Source organism: Plectropomus leopardus, chromosome 7 (assembly GCF_026936395.1).
Source record: "Plectropomus leopardus strain MGB_pleo_1.0 chromosome 7, ASM2693639v1, whole genome shotgun sequence".
In the NCBI taxonomy this organism is placed as follows: Eukaryota; Metazoa; Chordata; class Actinopteri; order Perciformes; family Serranidae; genus Plectropomus; species Plectropomus leopardus.
The window spans coordinates 12,220,293-12,241,408 of record NC_142182.1 but is presented as its reverse complement, the minus strand read 5'-3'; the positions used below and the strand labels follow the sequence as shown (position 1 = coordinate 12,241,408).

The 21,116-nt window shown below is 38.3% G+C and overlaps 1 protein-coding gene across 2 annotated transcripts in view; it reads right to left on the bottom strand.

The window, feature by feature from the left end:
* The window catches only part of itpr2 (inositol 1,4,5-trisphosphate receptor, type 2), an 82,179-nt gene extending 62,715 nt beyond the window's left edge, over positions 1-19,464 (bottom strand). For both annotated transcript variants that reach the window (XM_042496636.2, XM_042496637.2), the window contains exons 1-10: positions 19,052-19,464; positions 8,758-8,828; positions 7,547-7,665; positions 7,366-7,452; positions 6,116-6,274; positions 4,538-4,636; positions 4,192-4,275; positions 2,456-2,602; positions 1,689-1,784; positions 332-376 (exon numbers count right to left, since the gene is read on the bottom strand). In XM_042496636.2, the coding sequence (XP_042352570.1) occupies positions 332-376; positions 1,689-1,784; positions 2,456-2,602; positions 4,192-4,275; positions 4,538-4,636; positions 6,116-6,274; positions 7,366-7,452; positions 7,547-7,665; positions 8,758-8,828; positions 19,052-19,143 (999 nt within the window). In that variant the 5' untranslated portion in view covers positions 19,144-19,464. The remainder of the gene's footprint in view (positions 1-331; positions 377-1,688; positions 1,785-2,455; positions 2,603-4,191; positions 4,276-4,537; positions 4,637-6,115; positions 6,275-7,365; positions 7,453-7,546; positions 7,666-8,757; positions 8,829-19,051) is intronic.
* Positions 19,465-21,116: the final 1,652 nt, after the last annotated feature.

The window sequence follows — 21,116 nt, the reverse complement described above, 5'->3', positions numbered from 1 at the left end:
TAGCTGAGAGCTGAAAGAAATGTCTAGATATAGATTCAGAGTTTGTGTGTGAGTGTAAGAGAACCGGCGGTATTGCATAACCAAAGGATGAGGAGACAGAGAAGGGCCTGAAGTTGGACAGACAACCTATAACTGCTGAGATAATCGCTCTTTCCACTATTGCCTGTCTTTCCTGCTCATCAACTAATTCATTTATCTACGCTTTAAAATGGCGTTCACATTGCTGCTGTTTTGAAAAATAAACAACTGAGAATATACAATGAAATGAAAAGTCTGTTGAGGCGTTCTGTGTGTGACTCTGCAGCTAAATAAGCTTTTTTGTGTGACTCACCTCTCCTTTGGGCTCCACCGTGTTGTCTTTGAACTCGGGGTTCACCTGCAGAGAAATTGAGTGGTAAGTGACCTAAAATATAAAAAAAAGCTGTTATGATAGTCCTGTCATTATCAGCCCCATCACCCCACAATCTAAACTATTCAGCAGCAGATGGGTGATAGTGGCCATATCAATGGGAATACTGCCACCTACAGCACATCACCTAAAATCTCCTACAACTGTGTTTATTCAAGTAGAAACTCTCAAGTGAAAAATACTTCCTACTAGCTCCCTGTGTGTGAAAAGATTTAAAATCCATTCACTTGTCTACAAAGCACTAAATGGTCTCCGGACTAAAATTATCTCTGATTTAGTCGAACGCTACGATGCATCCAGACACCTCAGGTCATCTGGGACAGGTTTACTCAGCGTTCTCCAGGATCAAAGAAGCAGCTTTTAGTTTCTATGCTTCCAAACTGTGGAAAAAGCTCCCTGAATATCCTGGTCAAACAGGTAAATCGTTCAGTCATTTAAATCAGGGCTTTAAACATTATTGTCACTGTGGTTTTCAAATAACATAACTTTTTCTTTAATGTACAACTATTCATTTACTTGCTTTTGCTTGTTTTTGTTTGTTTTTACTTTTGATGTATTCATTGTCTCTAAAATGCAGTTTTATTGTTTTCTTTAAAATATTTGATGTATTTGTATGCCCCTGGAAAGCGCATTGAATTCTCTTGTGGATGAATGGTGCTATAGAAATAAGCTTGCTTTATCTTCTAAAAGTAAAGAGGGAATAGGGATGTGCACAATTAGTCAACTAGTCAATTAAACGCTGCTACCCTTGGGAGTCTGCAACAGAAATACCAGTCAATTAAACCTACTATAAAAATGATTGTTATTTTATGCCATTGCATTTGCCCAAAGAAAATGCTATTGTTATAATCAGGCACTTCTCCTGAAGATGTATTTTCCAAAAAAAAAGTTTTTGAATGTTATTTGTTAACTTTTTTTTAATGAGTTGTTTTTTCGGATAATGTGCATTGTTCATAATGCACAGTGCAAAGTGTCACACATTTCAGCTGCATTTAAAATACAATTTGGTTATTGAAAAATTAGATTTATGATTTTAAATGGCTCTTATGTACATACATAATATATGCACATTTTGTTTGGATAATGTTTAACCTCAGATTAAATTATGTTCATTCTGACTGTTTTGCTCTTAGACAAGTCAACTAGTCTAAGTTTAAACTTCTGTTTAAACATCAGGGAAATTAGTCATTAGGAGCATCCCTACTGTGTAATTTAAAACAATGATAAGTAGCTACAAGATTAAATGGAGGCATTATCAAGGATTAGAAGAAAAACTCACCTCAGCTGCGAGGTAATTCCCGGTGGCCAGGTGTTTGAAGCGGAAGAGACTGTTCCACTGGCCGGCTCCGCCTCTACAGGGGTCGTAGTGCACAACCTGGCATGCAAACACAAAATAAGGCGCATCAGATTGATGTTTTTTTGTCTCTTGCAAGTATGTGGTTTAGTGTCAGTCTGCTTACTGCTGCTTTAATACAGTGCAGAGGGACTTTGCAACATTCCTCACAGTTTTCAGTTTCTGTCTGCATGAGTATTACAGTACGACGTTGCTCTTTTAGTGTCTGGTTTTGTTTCGCAGGCAGCTCAGCTCCTTGTACAAGATGACTGATTTAACGGCAGTCAGAGGATGAATCATGTTATTCAGAGTGGTTACTGAAAGTGAGAACAATTCACAAACCAAATGAGCTGGAGTTTAGCCTATCACTGCAGAGTCAGAGTGAGTCAGAACGAGTCACCCAATGTGCCAAGTGCAACAGGAATTTGTGTTTGTCACACTGACGCAACAACATGTCAACAACTGATATGGTAACATAAGTACTTCTGGCACAAACAGCAGACGGACAACAGGAACTTCAGCTCAGCGTTAGCTGATAAAGAGGAACATATACTACAATAGACAGTCTCTTACAAAGAACTAAAGGTTAAAGTATGAACAATGGAAGGAAAAATGATGTGTAAATGTTTTGGACAGCGGGCCTTTGTTATGACAACATTTCACATTTAAGTGCTGAGAAATACAAATGATTTTTTAACATCTGTGTGTTTCACCTCTATTTCCCAGAGAGCCTTGGAGCTGGTGGCGGAGGTGGCAGACTGCCGCAGTGTGGTCCTGAGAAACACGTGCTGCTGCTTCTTGTACTCGTCACAGGTCAGAAACTTCTCCTGCTCGGCGTGAAACAGCCTCACCACGTCTCCCTGACAGAGGACACGAACAAAACATGAGACTGCTGAAAGATAACTGCATGCTGTTTGCACTGAGGTCATGCAAAATGCACGCAGTTGAGGAAACAGGTCTAAAATCAAATACATGATCTCCAGTGACAGTTTTTAAGCACTTAGGGGCTAATCTCAAACGAACAACAACAGTAGAAGATTTTTTTTTATTAGATACGACAGGAGATTGCTAGCATGAAAGGGGGAGGGAGAGGGGAAGACATGCAGCAAAGGGCTGCAAGCTGGAATCGAACCCCCGGATATTTCATTTCTGCTAGTTTAATTGATTAATGACCTTTTTTTGAAATGTTTATGTAAATAACAGGTGCTTTTAATCAACTCAGTAGCCTTTTTACAGCCTGGGTCTTCAACAAGAGGTCTGTGAAATTTTGGAAGTCCTCCGAGTTGCTCCAGAAAGGCTTAAAATTGAATTTTAGTTTCAATTTTTAATTTTTTATTAAAATGTGTTTGAAAATACACATCAACATGAAACTAACATATAATATTAATGAGGATAAACTGTGCATTCATGAAACCTATTTAATTTACAGAAAACAAAATAATAAAAAGCTAATGGTTGCCCGCGAATCCATATGCAGTTATAGATCACTGCGCAGCACCTTTATATGCACCTATTGGAAAATTAGGTGCTTTATCACCAAGTGTGCGGACATTCGTGAGCTGTAATAGATCCTTTTGTAACTTTTTGAGCAAGAGACTCAGACACACTGTCCAGTTCAGAATCTTCCCATTTTTTGTGTCGAAGTGACTGATGTGAACAACAATTTCTGAAATTGATAAAATATTGAGAGAGGGCTGCAGCCAGCAGCTGTGCAACGCTTGCAGTGTAACCAGATGGGGCAGCATCACTAGGCGTCCATTAAAAGTGGCTAATTTTGCCACAGACAGGCTCAGATTGTCATTGTCATTGTCACAAGTACATGGAGTGTCTCTTCACCTTTGCTTGATCTGGTCCATTTGTTTTTTTGTCCAAGTTTCACTCGAGGAGAAGTCTTGTTCTGATATCTCACGAGACATACACTCCAGCTCAAACAAATGTCGGTGGTCATTGAATTCAAAGACTTCGTCCTCATTGTCAAAATCAGCTAAATCATCATCAGTAACTTTGAAAATCTTTTAGATAACACTAAGCTACACTTTTTGTATTCAAACACAACACACTATTCCCTCTCACTTTTGCTTCTAGCATTGTCTTCCTGCAACAAGAAATGTCTCATGAGATTTGAGAACCAGACTTCTTGAGTGAACTTTAGACAATAACAAATAAAGCCAAAGGTAGAGACACTTATTATAACAACCTGAGCCCATCTGATGCATAAATAATCATTTTTAATGCATGTGCAGTGCACAGTCTCTCCTTCTGGTTACATCGTGGGCATTGAGCAGCAGCCGGCTGCAGCCCTCTCTCTCTCAATACTGGACCACTTTCAAAAATTGTTATTCAGAACAGTCAGACACAAAAACATTGAAAAATAAAAAAGGAGACGATAATAATGGCCAAGAATGCACAACTTAAATAAGTTTACTCTGTGGCATCGGAGTCAACATACCCCCTTCAACACGTCTTCCCTGTAGTCGCTAAACTTCATGAACAAGGTGACCTTCCAGCTGGTGTTACAGTTAACAGCATTGACCTGCAGCGTGAAGCAGAGAGTGAAGAGAGCACACGACACCAAATTAAAATTCTTATCAGGCACAAGTCACATGTAGTCTGTCAAAATCCTTCCAACAATACTACTTTTTTAGGTTTCCACCCCATTCAAATGACTAAGATGATAATCATCTCTTTAAAGACTATTAGATAAACTGCAGTTAAAGACGAGCTACAGGGCAGTTATCTGACAACATCTGTGTGTTTCAGCACTGACATAAACAAAGTGGATGAATCAGTCTCACCTCTTTGCAGCCGGGGTTATCGAGCAGCTCGATGTTACTGGCATGAAGAGGCTGTCCTGCGTTCACTGGCATCAACACCACCTTGTCTCCAACCACCACCTTGAACCCAGTTAGAGACGGTTACATCCGAACACAGGTGGACACACATTGGTAAACTTCCAGAAGGGTTTAAACAGGAAGTAAAAGTGTGTCCATGCAAGGGTCTTGTCGAAAGTCTGCAAACATCCCCTTATTTAAAAAAGAAAAGGGCGCTGTGCGCAACAGCAACTGATTGAGCTTCACATGAGAAAGTGGTTCAGCACGGAAAACAAGTTTTTTCATACCACGGTGAGTGGACATGAATGCAGCATTAGGGATCGACTGATATTGGTTTTTCAGGGCAGATACCGACACCGAGTATTTGTAGCTAATGAGACTGATAATTGATATTTGGAACCAATATGCATTTACAATAAAAATGAAAATATTTTTAATTTAAATTTTGGAATATAAAAAACTCCAACACAAAACTTTGTTTGTTTGTTTAACAAATGATTGATTAAAACTGAAACTTTCAACATGAAATGCAGTTCCCAGCAACTTTTTTTTCATAAAGTCAAGTGAAAATGTAAAAAAAAATTGCAAGAATAAAAATGGCTCTCCGAGGTTCTACGAAGTCAAAATTCCTACCATGCTGACACTTTCTTTGCAGGTATGGCAGACTCCCTTCCCTGGTGTTGGTTGAGTTTAATACTCCCATACTGCACTTTTGGATCTTTTTCTTTGGTTATTACTCATGTGACATCAAGCCAATCAGATAATAATGTGAGCAGGGCATTAAGTAAGACAGAGTGATGAGTGAAAGCAGACCACAGAGAGAGACACAGCTGCAGCGGAGCCAAAGTAGCACACTTTTTAATTAATTAATTTTATCAACGATTATTAAAATAAATTGCTGATACAGATAATTGGCAAAATGCCAAATATCGGCTCTGCTAATCCACCAGGCCAATAATCTGTCGACCCCTATGCAGCATACAGAGATATGGTGACTGAAAAGTACACTGCCTGTCATTGTATAATTGCTTGCATAATACATGCTCTCTAACCCAGTCTAATAGACCGTATTTCATGTTAACCAGCCACACACGAGCACACTGTGGCCTCAGCAATGGGTGGCTCGGCACACTTATTCCAATGCTGCGCTGGAATATTTAAAAACATTTTAAATACAGAGAAGCAGCATCAGTGACACGCAGTAGAGAGAAAGTAACAACCGAGTGGATGCTTTAAAAGCTCAACCTAAAACATGCAATGGGAAGGCCGGTGCATCCATGCTTTTTACACAATGCTCTGTGTCTGACCTAATAACGCACAAACACCATGCACAATCAAGAGCAATACCTTTAACCATAGGATGCTAAAGCCAAAGGGGGAAGGACAAAATCAGAAATGTTACTGGGACACGACAAACAATGAACTGACAGTGTATAGGATGAAAAAGTCACACAGCTGCTGTAATTGTATCGGAGAGCAAGTTGTTGTTCTGTACTTAGTCTGTAAAGGAATGTGTGTGGAGCGAAGAGGAGGGAGACCTACATTATCTCCTTCACTGCGGAGCTTCCAGAAGGGCTGAATGTAGAACCAGGAGCCCTCGTTCCCGGCCGGGTCCAGTGAAACACGCATGGCATTCTTCTCGAGCAAAGCAGGGAGACGCTTGTTCACTGTCAGGTACTTGTTGCTCTTAATGTGCAGGAGCTGAGGGAGGAGAGTCAGAGTATTTGGATACTACAAGCACGGTGAAGGAGAAGGTAAAACAGAAGTAATGGTACTAATACCACAACAACACAGTAACAAGACCACGTTTAAACCTAGTATATGACTGAACCGTGTACAGTGGATCCTTCAGAGACTTCTATACCATCATTTAGTAAACTGAAGACATATTTTAGGGATATTTCATATTAAATTATATATATATTCCTAACAACAGTGTTAGAGAACAACTGATTAGCTGTACAATTAACCCCAAATGCCTAACTGCAGGAAGTTTGAGTTAGATAAGCAATTCTGATGAATTTTGAGCAGATTATTCCCTGAAAATATTGCATCAGAGATGAATCATGTATTCTTTAAATGCTTTTCTTTTGAGAAATTCCTTCTGCTTGGCCATCTTCTCTCTGACAGAACGAGGCTGTTTAGCAGAGAGTTAAGGCTTTGTGAATACAGCTTGTGCTCCGGTACTCACTGTGCAAAAACATGAATCTATAATCTAAAAAATACAGTTGCATTTAGTTATCTTCATGGAAATGAATTTATTTTGAAGGAATAACAGCCAATCTGTAACACAATTTGCCGCTATTAGTCGACTCAAAAGTCAAACATTTTCCTCTGAGTTGTACCTGAATATAAAGTGGCATTAAAAGTAAATACTCAAGTGTTTAGTTACTTTCTACCACTGTACAATACTAAGAGAAGATAAGCTATTACAGCAGATTTTCAGATTCCATTCGACAGACAAATGCTGAATTATACCAGAGTTTTAATTCAACCCTAACAAACTGCTTATTGAACAAGGCCTTTATACTGAAGGAACAATGGCGACTTCCTTGAATGCATTTTGTAACAGCAGGTGAATACATTGTTGCTTTTGTCAATCCAATCCCTAAAACAAGACTTTAGCAATCACTGAAACCAAACACCACCATTGTAGACTTTTACGAAATTGCCCGAGGTATCAGGGACTGAGTGACAGTAACACAACTTTGGTAAACAAGAAAAACCAAAACAAGGCTGTGGACTGAGGACAATCCGACGCCGCAGGTGTTTGCTGAAGAGATGGGCTTTACCTGGATGACATTACTGTATTTCACAACTTCTCCAAGCAGTTTCTTGTTCTCTGACTCGTTTTGCTTCTGCTCCAGTTCTGCCGCATCCTGAGTGACAACACAGAGATTCATGAGGCTTTGGCATGCAAATAAAAAAGGAGATCTAGATGCAGATTGTAGTCTAAAACAAAAAGAGCCTCACCTGTAACTTCTTAAACAGGTCTCCCTGTGTGTTGTTGTTTCCTTGTTTTCCTTGTTTTGCCTTCCAGAACTGCTTCTGGGCCGAGTATCTGTTCATGGGACACACCTTGAAGAGGCAATCTGCAGAGGAGGAGAAGCATTCAGGCACACAGGAGTCATTGTCTGTGGAGTCAGGTTAAGTGCCACTGCAGGGTCTTAATGTAGTGAAACTGCATTTTTGAGGTGAACGCTTATTTACCCACCAGAGGCCTGTGGAGTCGCTTAAACATACATACAAGCCTCTCTAAAACCACAATGTTGTGTTAAACAACACTGAGCGCAAAGGATCTGGTCAGCCTTGAAAGCGTTTGTTTGTGTGTGTGTGTGTGTGTGTGTGTGTGTAAAATCTCGAACCAGTGTCATCAGTTAAGCGGTCCCCAATTGGTGGGTCATGGTTTAAAAGTGGGTCGTGGGTCCATTCTGAATGGACCACAAGTGACTTTTATTTTGAAGTGCCATTTCCTGTTATTCACCTACTATCTTATTGCCCTGTTCATGGTATTATTTGGCTTATTAACCCTTTGAAACCTGGAGCGACATTATTTTTCTTGTGCTGTATTCAGATGGCTTTCACAAGTACTTAAAGCTTTGAAGCCTGAGCAAATTGGTTTGTTTTTTGTTTTAAAAAATGGGGAGGAAAAAAGGCAATGAGCAACTTGGCAAAAAATGTCCTGCAAATTGCAAGAGTTAGGAGGGAAATATTTTCAGAGAACTAAATTTATAATTAATATTAATATTAAAATTATTTGACAAAATAATTATATATTTTACACTTTCTTTCCAGGTCATTTCTCAGATTTTTGGGGTTTTTTTTATTCATACTTTTTTTTACTAAGTTCTTTTTACTCTTGGGGTCACTTCTGGTCAAATTTCTCATTGCCTTCTTCACATTTTTATAAATCTGTACCTTTGCAGTGCTCTTATGTCATTTTGAAAAACTTTTTTGGTTGCAGTGCTATTTATTTACTAAGTTTTAATTAATTATACTTTATTCTTCTAATATGTTTAATTTCATTGTGTTGTAAGCCCACGCATTGTTTACATTTTGTAAAATAAAATTGAATATGTTATCATTTATCTTATGTGTGGACCTTGAACTAATGATTTAGGACAAAATCTTGACCTGGTGGCTGGACCAACTGAGAACCAGTGCACTAGTATATTCCTACATACCTCTGAACTTTTTGGGCGGGTTGGCCAGGTCTCCAGCATCGGGCTGAACCACACACCTGTCATCCACAAGCCTGTGGAGAAGCAACAAAATCAGGGTCATTTCTTCAAATTTGAAAATTTCTGGTTCTTTTGGCCAGTAAATCACTCACCTTATAAACCAAGATTTACATGACACACACTGTAGTCTAACTGAGATCACAGTCAAATGCAAATACACACAGAAGAGTCTCAGACTGCTATTAAAACCAATTATTTGAATATGCGGTTCAAAACCACGCTCGCTCTACAGTCGATTGGCCACCTGCAGGATGGAAGGCTAAGCTGGCAACACACGAAAGACTGTTCACCATCACATGTGTCTCCTGAGAGCTCTCCCAGTACCTGCACTGACGCTCTGAGCATTTCTGGATGGAGCTCATCTAATTTAATGTCACTTTGATCTCCGCTTTCCAGCCCAGCGTGGGGGGGTTCTGCTGAGTATAGAGGTTTGTATCAAGATAGATGAACCGGTGTAAAATGACATCCAGATTTGTGCAGCTTTCACACAGATGAATGGAGAATAAACCTTAATATATGTATTTTTTTTAACTTTTAAATATTAACATTAAGCCTCGTGCAACAACATTCTGTTAAATTTCTCTTGTGTTTTCTCTTAATTTTATAGTAAGAGAAAACATACGAGAAGTCAACTCCAGATGCACCAAATGTTCTTAACCATCCAAATCTGCTTTTATCCACATGTGCTCAATGTTGAATCCAACTTGATCACAAGCCACCTGGTAGCACAGTTTACGCCCTCTTAACACTATATGAAGGCAGGTTTTGTGCCGTCTGTAAAGACTCTGGCATATGACACCAAAAAAGGCTGCAAGAAGACGAACTTAAACAGTAGAGAAATTGCCGTAGGCCTATTGTTAAATAAACCTGAACAAGGTAAATGTGATTTCAGGGAAATGTATTGAAGTATTAAAAGTAAAAGTAGACATGCAAAAAGGTTTAAATAAACTTAACGAATCAAAATAATTACAATAATTTACAGGAAAAGCAGCAAGTCATACATACAGTATATATGAGAAGCCTAAAAAATGACTTACAATTTTAAAATTAGCAGCCAATTAATTTTCTAATTAATGGACAAATTGTTTCATCTGCAATTGTATACTTTGATATGGTTTGTGCATGAAAAAAAATGTAAATAGTCATCGTATATCGTAATAGTAAGGTTCAATATTCATTTTTATTATTTTATTTTTATTTTTTTTATTATTATTATTATGGTCAGCAGAGGGACACAGTAACTGAAATTACAGAAATTTGGACCAAAAGACCAAGTATAGAAATATTTCTTTTGCCCTGAAAATTAATTATTCGGTCATCATCTCAGGCTTGATACATTCCTTTATTTTGTCTTTAGACGGATTATTTTATTAATATATTACACTTTACTCCCGATATTGCACTTTTTTTTCTGTTTTGGTTTTTAATTCAACCATTGTTTCTAAATTTGTCTTTTGCTATTGAATTTTTTTTTCTTATGTGTTGTTCTTATATTTTTCTTTTGTGTTTTAAATCTTTTCCTGTGTGTGTATTTTGAGATTTTAAGTGTAAAGCACATGTAATGTTGGCTTGGGTAAGTGCTATATTATTATTATAATTACTCTGAAATATAATCGAAATTTGATTAAATTATATTGGTGCATTTTTTAAATATTCCTAAAATATAAAACCTATTTTTTCTTGTGTTGGACAACAATGTGTGAACAGCGAGAACAAGATGTTTTTTTCTTATGTTGGTACGAGTGTTCTCGACCACTCATAACATTTTATCTTACCTAAGAGAAAAGCAAAAACAAAAACACTGGTGGATCCCACAAATCAGTGGGTAAAAAATAAGAACAAATCCTGAATATGAGCAACAATAAGAGAAAATGTGTTCGTATGTTATTTCTTGCATAGGGCCATTGTGTGTAAAATAGTTTTGTGAGCGACTCTTGGAAAGCCGACCGTAGGCTACTATAACATGCAAATGCTGCTGCAGAGGAAATCATGTGGTTTCTGCGCAGGGTTGATTAGATGGCGTTGAAGGGGTGTCATGCAGCCATTAACGGACGTGTTCCCCACATCTTAGCTTTTTATTTGCTAGTTATTGACTGTTTCACCCACTAGAGATGTGTGATTGACAGATTTAATGATGCACAACAGGTCAGTGATATTCACACATTTGACTGACACGCAGTTAAACTTATGAAGCTGATGACAGATATCTTGGGGAAAAGTAAGAGCTGACAGGCCTGAATTAATGTTGCAAAAATGCATTAGAGGGAAACTGTACCTATTTTCAAGCTTTTTACATCATAACAATGTAAGCAGTGTGTAGAAATGAACTGTGGTAAATTTCCCTCAATCTTACCAGCGTCCATATCTCCCTGCTCATCTACCAGCTCAGATTATTACTAGCTGGGCTGTTGCTCAAACTACAGATTGCACTTCCTCCTATTTGTATGAAGTTGATAAGAATGACGTCCTTCTCTCTCTCAAACTCAACACTAGGCAGTGCTGATCAAATATAAACTGAGATTCTGTCACTGTCTTGCGTGTTTATTAACTAAAATCTACAGGTTTTTGTGCACTGTTTAGCTGTAATATGAGAATTTGTGACCAGGAAATGGGTGCCATACCTTTTTCTGGATTATAAAAGAGAAGAAAAATCTATCTGTGATCAATCGCAAAACTAAGCGACGCTGATCAACTATAAACCAAGATTTTATCAATGCGTTGCCTATTTCTCACCTAAGATGTCTTCAGAAACATACTTTAATGCACAGTTTAACCGTAATATGAGATTTTTTGTTACCAGCCAGCCGACATATTGTAGCTGTCATTATGTTTTCCACCAGTGTTTATTGGTCCAGTGCAGCAAAGTGCATAGTTACAGCTTTTCTACCTCTTGATCAAAACTGAATTAATAAAAAGTTACAAAGAAATTAAGTCAAAATATTTTTTTCCAAAAAAAATCAAAATAAAGTTTAAAAAAATACAAACTAGAAAATCACCTTTAAATAACTTTTTTTCCGTACCATAATTTCAAATGAACAATTAAAAGAAAGTAATTAAAGTTAATTAAGTTTTCTGGAAGTTTTCCCTAGAGTTTAGATAATGTCTAATAATGCCCCCCAACAAATTTTTGGGTCTTTTTCCTTTTACACTTCCTTTGTTTTGTTTTTTTTAAAATTGTTTTTACCTTTGACTATTTTTTTTAGGGTTTTTTAAAGCAATCAAAGTATTCTGAGGTTTCAAAGGTTTTAATGCTCGTGAAAGGCATCTGAATGGAACTCAAGAAAACTCATGTCTGTTTAGGAGTTAAGAGGGTTAAAAAATTTCATTTCAATCATGTATGTTAGTAGCCAACACTGAGAAGACTGAGGGTGAAGCTGCTCATAAACGCTGGAATGGCAGAAAGCCCATTATTTGGTGTAATTGGAGGAGTGACAGCAGGCAAAACAATTGTGACGGAGGAAAGGGCAAAATACCTGAAACGTCAAAGTGTCTGGAGGCCTCGGGGTGCGGGGGGTTTCGTTCTTGTGACTGAAATGCAGTTCTGGGCTGCAGTAGTAAAATCAACTTTTCTGCATGTAAAAGAATGTATTTATCTGAACTTTTAGATGGACTGGCTACTCCTGTCAGTAAATTTGGGTTTTTTTAACCCTTTGAAACTTGAGCAAATTGGCTTGATTTCTTCCAAAAACATAAAAGAAGGCTATGAGTAACAAAAGAAGAGATGACTTCAAAAATTAGCAAAAAGTTACTGAAAAGTCAAAGAAAATTATCTGAAATTTGTTTGGAAAAAAAAAAAATGTTTTAAAAAACTACCTGGAAAAAGTCCTTAAAAATGTTAATAATTTTGTGACATAATTTTAACCCTTGTGTTGTCCTTGGGGTCAATCTCACCCCAAATGAAATATTTTGCTATCAAAATATATTCTTTATACTCATGTACACAAGGTCTATTTTCCCTAATTTTAAAAAACGAAGGGAAAAATGTGTGGTAATGGGTTGGACTGAAGTAAGACTAAAGGTGTAACATAGAATTGACTGAAAATGTATACAATATGTGTTAAATAACAGCCTAAATAGGGCGGGGTCAGAATGACCCCAGAGGACAAAAGGTGTATTGAAATCAGGAGGACATATGTAATTGTGATAATTAGAAATATAATTTTCCGCCTAGCTTTTTTAAAATAATTGTCAACATCTACTAATTTCTTACAATTTGTGAAGCAGTTATTATGACATTGCTCGTTGCCTTTTTTCCATGTTTTTGAAAGAAATTGCACCAATTTCCTCAGGGTTCAAAGGTTTAAATTCTTGTAAAAGGCATCTGAAAACCGCACAAGGAAAGTGATGTCAGTCCAGGTTTCAAAGGGTTAAAGACACCAAATAATGTACTGATGTGAAGTGAGCCTTGTAAGTTTTATTTAAGACTCCACTTAGTCCTGGAGTTGCTCTAATCCTCCTTCAGGAAGTCAGTTTAGTTAACACAAGACCAGGCTCAGACTGAGAAAGCAAATGTGACATCATCTGGTGTAGAAGTACACTTAAGCGGAGAGTTAGGTTTAATTCATGCATGGAAAACAAGTTCACTGAAAGCGGGTCACAGTTTTTAAGGATGTTTGCAGGGTTTGTCTAAGACATATGGATTTTGTAGGTTGTTTGCAGTTTCACATTCACAGATGACTTTATACCAAAGATGTGTTGTAACTTCAAAGAGGGTTGGGTGATATAGGGAAAATTTTAAAAAATCATGATATTTTTTGACAAAATATCTGGATATTGCGACAATATTGTAGGATTTACTGTTGGTGCTTGGACAAAATATTAACCGGGGATGCACAATATTGGATTTTTTTCCAGTATCCAATATGCTGATATAAGATAACTTATTTGACCAATAACTGATATCGATATCGAAATATCCACTCTTTTCCCCCACATAACTTTAGAGATCATCAAATCTCCTCTGTAGTGAAATTACCTTCATATTTAACATACTTTCATTGTGATGGCCTGCAAGCCGATGGAGAAGACTGAGAGATATATCTTTGTAATATAAATATATGGCTGTTTCCAATATTTCATTTTAAAGCCAATATCTGCCAATACTGATGGCATGCCGATATTATCATGCATCCCTAATATTTACATAGACATTTTTGATACATGATCATCAGTAATGAATATAATGACTTAGTGGGTAAATAAAAATAATAGAACAGCTAGAACAGTTTAATAAGTTCAGAAACTTTTCTGTAAAGCAGCCTCTAAAACCAGAAAGAAACTTATATTACAATATACAAAACCTAACATGATATCTAGTCTCAAATTAAGATATCAATGCAATATTGATAAATACTGGCAAGACCTGACTTCAACCTCCTGGAATATAATCTATAACACCAGCTATGTCAAACACTCCATATCGTCCTATTGCCTTTATCCCATTTGCACCAAAGGCCGAGGTGCACAAGCACATCCATTCATCCCGTCCACTGAGGAGAAACATAATGTAACACACAATTCCTCCAATTCATACAAAGCTGGCAGCCCTGCTGAAGTGAGCAGAGCCATTTCCTATTTATGCCACGGCTCTTGATCAGTGTCAATACACAGGCCGTGTATTATTTCCTCCGACTCTGTATCGCAGTTACATCTAAATGAGACACAATAGAGCCCGACAGGAAGCAGAATCAAGTGCTAAATGGCTAAACAGGAAGGCTCGCTGGAAAAGTCCCTCAAGCTCATAAATAAGTAACCTTAAGTCCGCAGAGAGCCGGGCATTAGTTCAAACAGAGAGGCTCTGACTCTCACAGCTAGTGCAAGAGTCTGCTCTGTAACCGAGTTAAACATGAACCAGTGATACCAAGCTGGACACAGACGAGCTAATTTTAGCTCCTTTGCTTGTGTTGAGCGGACTGAGGCAACAACACAGAAAAATACTGCATGTAATGCAGAGCAACAGGTCTGATATGTCAAGTGTTTTTCTAAGGAAAAACTAATTGGCAACAGAGGAATGACTCATCTGCAAGAAAAGTGGAAGATTTTACAGCCACTGCCTGTTATTGCATGTTTCGACGTGCTGATAAAGGAGCGCAGTAATGTAATTGAGTCATGCACTTCCTCATTAAATGTATCCTGTCATTATTTCACTTCTTATGGAACATATAAATCAATGTGGGAAATTATTATATACAAAAACACTCAAATAACCCCCAGTCCATATAATGCAAACATTTGCAAACAGAGCAAAATGGCTTAATTTCTTTCAAAAACATGGAAAGAAGCAACAAGGGACCTATCAAAGGCATAAAAATTAGCATGATATTAGTAAAAAGTTAGAAGAAACATACTAAAATAATAATAAAAAACAATAAAATTACCTCCAGAAAGTGTGAAAAAATTATATATTTTTCCTGTGACATAATTTTAAATATGTAATTAAGAGATTTATGAATATAGTTTTCTGGACATTTTTCCCTCATTTAAAAAAAAAATCTAATAATCCACCCAAGTTAAAATTTAGATAATTTCCTTGTCACCTTTCACTCTTGTTTTTTTTTTTTTGCAGGTTGCTGTACATTTTTGCCAAGTTGCTCATAATGGTTTTTTCTCATGTTTTAACTAACATCTGAATGAAGCACAAGAAAACTGATGTAGATCCAGATGGCAAAGGGTTAAAAAAGAAGTTTGGAGATCATTATGCATCTCCAAAATTAGTCTTTTGGATATAAAAAATGTGGCACGGCACAAAATCCAAGAATTCAAGGTCACTAATGGATCTGAATCTGCGAGTGTTTGCAATGTAAGGTGTGTGAGGAACTTGCAGATTTATTGTTATCCAAAGCAAACAAGGGCATGAGCAGCCTTGTGTAGTCGCGGTTACATTGTGCTCGCAGGGGCTGTGGCTCAGGGAGGTTCCTGCAGACTCTGTCGCTCCCTCTCTCTGGGCCTTGGTGAGCTCTGGCACAGCACAGCCCTTTGATAAAATGCTCAGCGCTCCTGTCAAACTACATGAGTTATTGAATTGCTGATAAGAGTTCCACTGCTTCGCTTCACAACAACAAGAGCTGTGAACAATCGCCGCTGTGCACTTTTGCTTTTTGAAATTTACAGCTCCTGTGTGCTGCCGCTTACATTTGCATTAGCACCGGCCTTTTCCTTTAATGGGGCTTTTCAGCAAAGGAAAGCAGGTTTGCTGTGTGCACTCCTGCAGATAGTGAGTCAGGGAACACAAACAGGTTGTAAGTCAAGGTACGAACATGTTTTAGCTGCTATTTACTCCAAGAAGTTTTGATCCTACAGCACAATGCATTAAAGAAACGGCTTTAACATAATGTGCCTGCTACTGTGAAGTGTCTGTTTTTAAGAGGAACTTCAGGGAGAAAGGGAAAGTGAGAGAAAGAGAAACAGAGTGAGGAAAAGGGAGAGGAGGTGGGTGGGGCACGCTCATTCCTCAGGGCCAGTCGATCTTTCCTCGCTCGTTCTGCAGGCTCAGAGGCCAGAGTGCACCTGGAACCACCGAGGCATTTCACCTTGCGCTGAAACTTTCAGCTCAGGAGGAACTAAAGCCAAACAGCTGGTGGCATTTTTTGCAATGCTGTGTGGAGAATGACACATTGAAAAGCAGTTTCCGTCACACCTACACACAGACTCATATATGACCCTAACAACTGACAAATGAGCCAAGACAAACTAAAAGCAGTGGTTTCCAAACTATTTATGGCTGAAATTAGGCAGTGTGTTGCGAACACTCATTATAATTTGAATATGACCTGTCTGCGATTATTGTGGACTACAGAGTGTTACAAAGAGTGTTTCACAAAAAAAGCCAAGATTATTAAAAACTCGGACTAATTTATAGTAAATTTCATGCTTCTTCTTTCCCGTCCCATTATTGATCTTGTGGGCCCTCAGATTTAATCTTCTGACTCACTGAAGAGGCCCTGGACCCTCAGTTGATAACTGACACTTATTTGGTATGTTTACATGCACAGTTAAGTCGAGCTACGGTTATAGCTAGATTAGGCCGTTTAATTGGACAACTGTCCGGTACCTTTCATACGTACTCTATGCTTTATGCTCTATGCTTTTTTGTACAAATGAGACGCATGCACAATTTATGCTGTTCAATTTCTGGGTCAAAGCCCAGCTTCAGGGACTACGGAGCATATGCAGAACAGCGAGGTCATTTCAGGTCCTACTGAGGAACATACTTACAAAAAAAAACCATACATAAATCAACCACAACCAGATTATCTAGGTGTGTTCGTCCAACTTTGAGAAATTCCATTTAGCACAATTTTGTCAGACTAACATGTTTTCATGTATTTTAAAGTCCACTCTCAGTCGGGCGACAGACAATAATCACACTTTTTCCAACATCATGTGAATGTACTGACTGGTTCCCAACCTTGAGGTTTTGACCCCACTATGGTCCACCAAAGCTTCATGTGAGGTCGCAAGGCCTCCTGATTTTAAGGAGTGCAAAAAAACTTTTTGAAAACAAAAAAGATGGCCTATATCTCAGCATTAATTTCATTTCTGGGAAGAAAAACTAAATGAAATTGTTGTTTTTAAAGGTTAAATTATTCAAGATATTAACTTATAAAAAAACCCAGAAGATTTAGGCGCGGCAGAGACCTACAGTCAAGCTATATTCACAGAGCTGTCCCTCTCTGACACCCAGCATCGCCCGGCAGTTAAAACAACCAAAGAGCTCATAGAACAACGGCCAAGCATCAGGAAGAAGAAGCGTAGTATGTTCGATTGATAAAATTAAAAAATAAATAAATATAATACAGAGAAAATTGTTTAAAAAGTTCCTAAAATATCAGGAAAACTAATCTCACAAGAAATTAGTTAGAATAGTAGAAGTGGATTATTTCACAAGAAATAATCCACTTGAAATTCATCCAAGTCACGTCATTCCAGCTTTACATTTTAGGCCAAAGCCTCCAGGAAGTGCCCTGGGCTCTGATACAAATGTTACATAGTGACCAAAAGTGGAATTACACTGTACAGGTATGTCACGTAATGCCTGCAGGCCCAAAAAGACTTCTTTCCATTGACGTGCTGGGAAAAAACGTTGGTATATTAGTGGATTATTTTTCTGAGCGTCAGACCCCTGTGAAATGAGTCATTTCACCATCTAGATTTGAGCCATCCAGTTCAATAGCACTTGGAAAGTCTAAAAGAGCCGCAACATTACATTTTTTTAGACTGCCATTCAAGCAAGCTAAGCACGAAACCGCATTGCCTGCAGAAGTTACCCGCTCAGGCATACTCGGCCACCGCAAGTCTCCAGGGTGTAAGCCCCATGGGTTCATAGGTCCAGATACTCTATACCCAGAAAAATGCGTTTTTTGTCTTATGTGCCATTGAGCAGCTCTCATAGAAATGAATGGGGCCACGCCTCCATGGCTGTATCCAGACTTTCTTAACACATCCATGTTTTACAAAGACCTTGCTTTGGCTCTGTTACTTCAGTTCTCGGCTCAGAAGCAAGACCACTCCATCCCCGCTGTCCTCAATCAGACTTTGTATCCAGAACAGCAAGGCGGTATAACAGGGTGATATTTCCGCCTTAAACAGGCAATGTAAATGCAGTTAAAGCACACTCAGATCTCTTCAAAGTTTGGCTTCTATACTGCATAGGGTTACAAATTCACTTACAGACAAAATCCATATATCTGAAAAAGTCTAAATGTCTGTAAATGTTTTATTATCTGCAGCCTATGACTGGGTAACTGTATGCTGCAGGTGAGGAGAGGAGAGCAGCAGCCTTAAAATTCGTCAAGATTGCCTGTCCTCACTTGTCCTAACTTCAAATGAATGATAACAGCAATACCCAACCCCATTATATTACTAAGGACCCCCCTGACACCTCCTCACGTCTCCGTCTGGGTCCCCGGACCCCACTTTGGGTACCACAGCTAAAAAGTTCTGCTTGAAAGCATTACCACTTGCGTACCTGGGTAACACGCTGCTTTGCATTCCTGTTACATTTGCGTAAACGTGAAGAATTTCCTGAGAGGCTGCAGTTTGCGCGCTGACAGGCCTTGGCCACAAGTCGCACTTTAACTTTTCACTTGAGCAGTTTTCAGTGAAGGTACACAGATTAGAAAGACACACATTAAGTGGTATCAGATGTGAAGTGAAAGTAGCAAAGATATACGGATTTAATCCATATGGACTTCCCAGTGAGTAGAGAGTAAAGAGGCACACAGGAGGAGGAACATACCCCAAAGTACTGATGAAGCCATTCACCGAGCCCTCCGCGTAAAGAGACACAATGTCTCCAATGTGAAGAAAGCTGGATCTGTGCTCTGACATGTTGTACTCAATGTGCGTTTTAGATTGGTCCCAGTTTCTCCATTTAAAAACGACTGGTGCTTCTTCTCTTCGGGTGAAATAATCCGTACGTTACAGCGCCTCCAGTTCAGCAGCAGCAGTCCTCACATTCACCTTCACTCTTCCTCCTTTGCATTTCAGCAAGTCGACTAAGTACCAAAAAAAGTAAAAGTGCAAAAGAGATAATCAAGAAAGTGGCGGCGATTTTGGAGACAGCGCTGTGTGTTTTGAGACTTGTTCAACTTCTTCCTGTATGTCAGACAAACCGGAGGGTGCTCTTCTTCACATCCACTTCAGGGGGAGGAGACTGCTGCTGTCAGGGCTGTGAGCGAATTCCGTTCAATGACATGTTTTTGTTTTTATTCAGAAGGACAGGTCATTAAAATATCACTTTAAAAAAATCATAAGTCTCAATACACCTATAGCTGAATGCGACAATTGATACATAATTTAAGAAATCAAAATGTATCATAAAGTTTGCTCATAGATGTAACCTGCTTGTGATTTCTCCTAGAACATTGTATGGTAAGACTTAAGAATATATGGACTTTTCCAAAATTCATCACACCACCAACACATTAGAAGTCAATGATGGATTTAAGTAGGGGTCGCCCAATATCGGTTTTTCAGGGCCGAACTGCATTTACAATAACAATAAAAATATTTCCGTCAGAATTTAAAATTTGTAATATTTCAAACTCCAATACAAACTTGGATTAAATGCCTTTAGCAAATGTTTAATCGAAACTGAGACTTTCAACATCATATACAGCAAGTTCCCAGCAACCTTTTTTGTAAAGTTCAATGAAAATTTTAATTGAAAAATGAATAAATAAATAAAGCTCCCTGAGGTTTTACACAGTAAAAGTTCCTCCCATGCTGACACTTTTTGCCGTGTTTGCAGACTGCCTTCCCTTGTGTTGGTTGAGTCTAATACACACACACACTTTTTTATTAATTAATTTTATCAGCAATCATTAAAATAAAACGTTGATACAGATGATCGGCAAAATACCAAATATTGGCTCAGATAATCGACCAGGCCGATAATCTGTCGACCCCTAGACTTAACTGTGAACTATTGTTATTTGTTTTGACACAAAATGCCTTAAATCACAACATCTATCAAAAGTCATGAACTGTTTTCTCTAAACTCAACCAGCACCAGACTCAAAACTCTGTTTTACATTCTTACACATTCAAAACTAAAATTATCTTTCAAAACCAAACATAACACAATATAGCTAAATTATTGTTAAATTATGTTACATGAAATGGAGAAAGACTCACAGAAAATATGGAGATTGTGCCTCTTTGTAGTCATTGTGCATCTTCTTGTAGTTTTGTGCCTCTTTGTGGTTGTTTTTTGACTCTTTGAGGTACCGTTATGTCTATGTGCTTCTCTTTGAGTTTAATTTTCCTGTTTTTGTGATTATTTTGTATCTCTTTGCAGTTCCTTTGCGCTCCCTTTTGGCCTTTTTGGCCTGTCTTTGTCGTCCTCCCTTCCTGGTCGCTATGTATTCATTTGAGTAGAACTTTGCAGGCAGCCCGCCCCGACACTTTGGGCCCCTGGGCCTGTACCTGCTAGGATCCGTTAAGTAATCCATTCATGCATCTATATCTATAAAGATATCAGAAATGTATATCCTCCTCACTGCATCACACAACACTGAACGCCTCATTTCATGCCTTGATGACCCTCAGGGGCAAAGGTTTTGTTTCAACATTGGGAGGATCCTCCGCAAGAAAATTTTGAGAATCAAACACTTTTCTGAAAGACTTGTGCCAGGTGAGGAAAGGGGGAATTTTGTAATTTTATGGGACAGTGTGGCGTTTCATTGTTTCTTCCAGTCACACAGTGATTTAGCTTACAGCTCATCCCAGGATGGTGTCACATCTCCTTCCACCTTTCTCTCCACTCCTCAACTCCATAGAGGACTTCTTTTGCTCAGAGG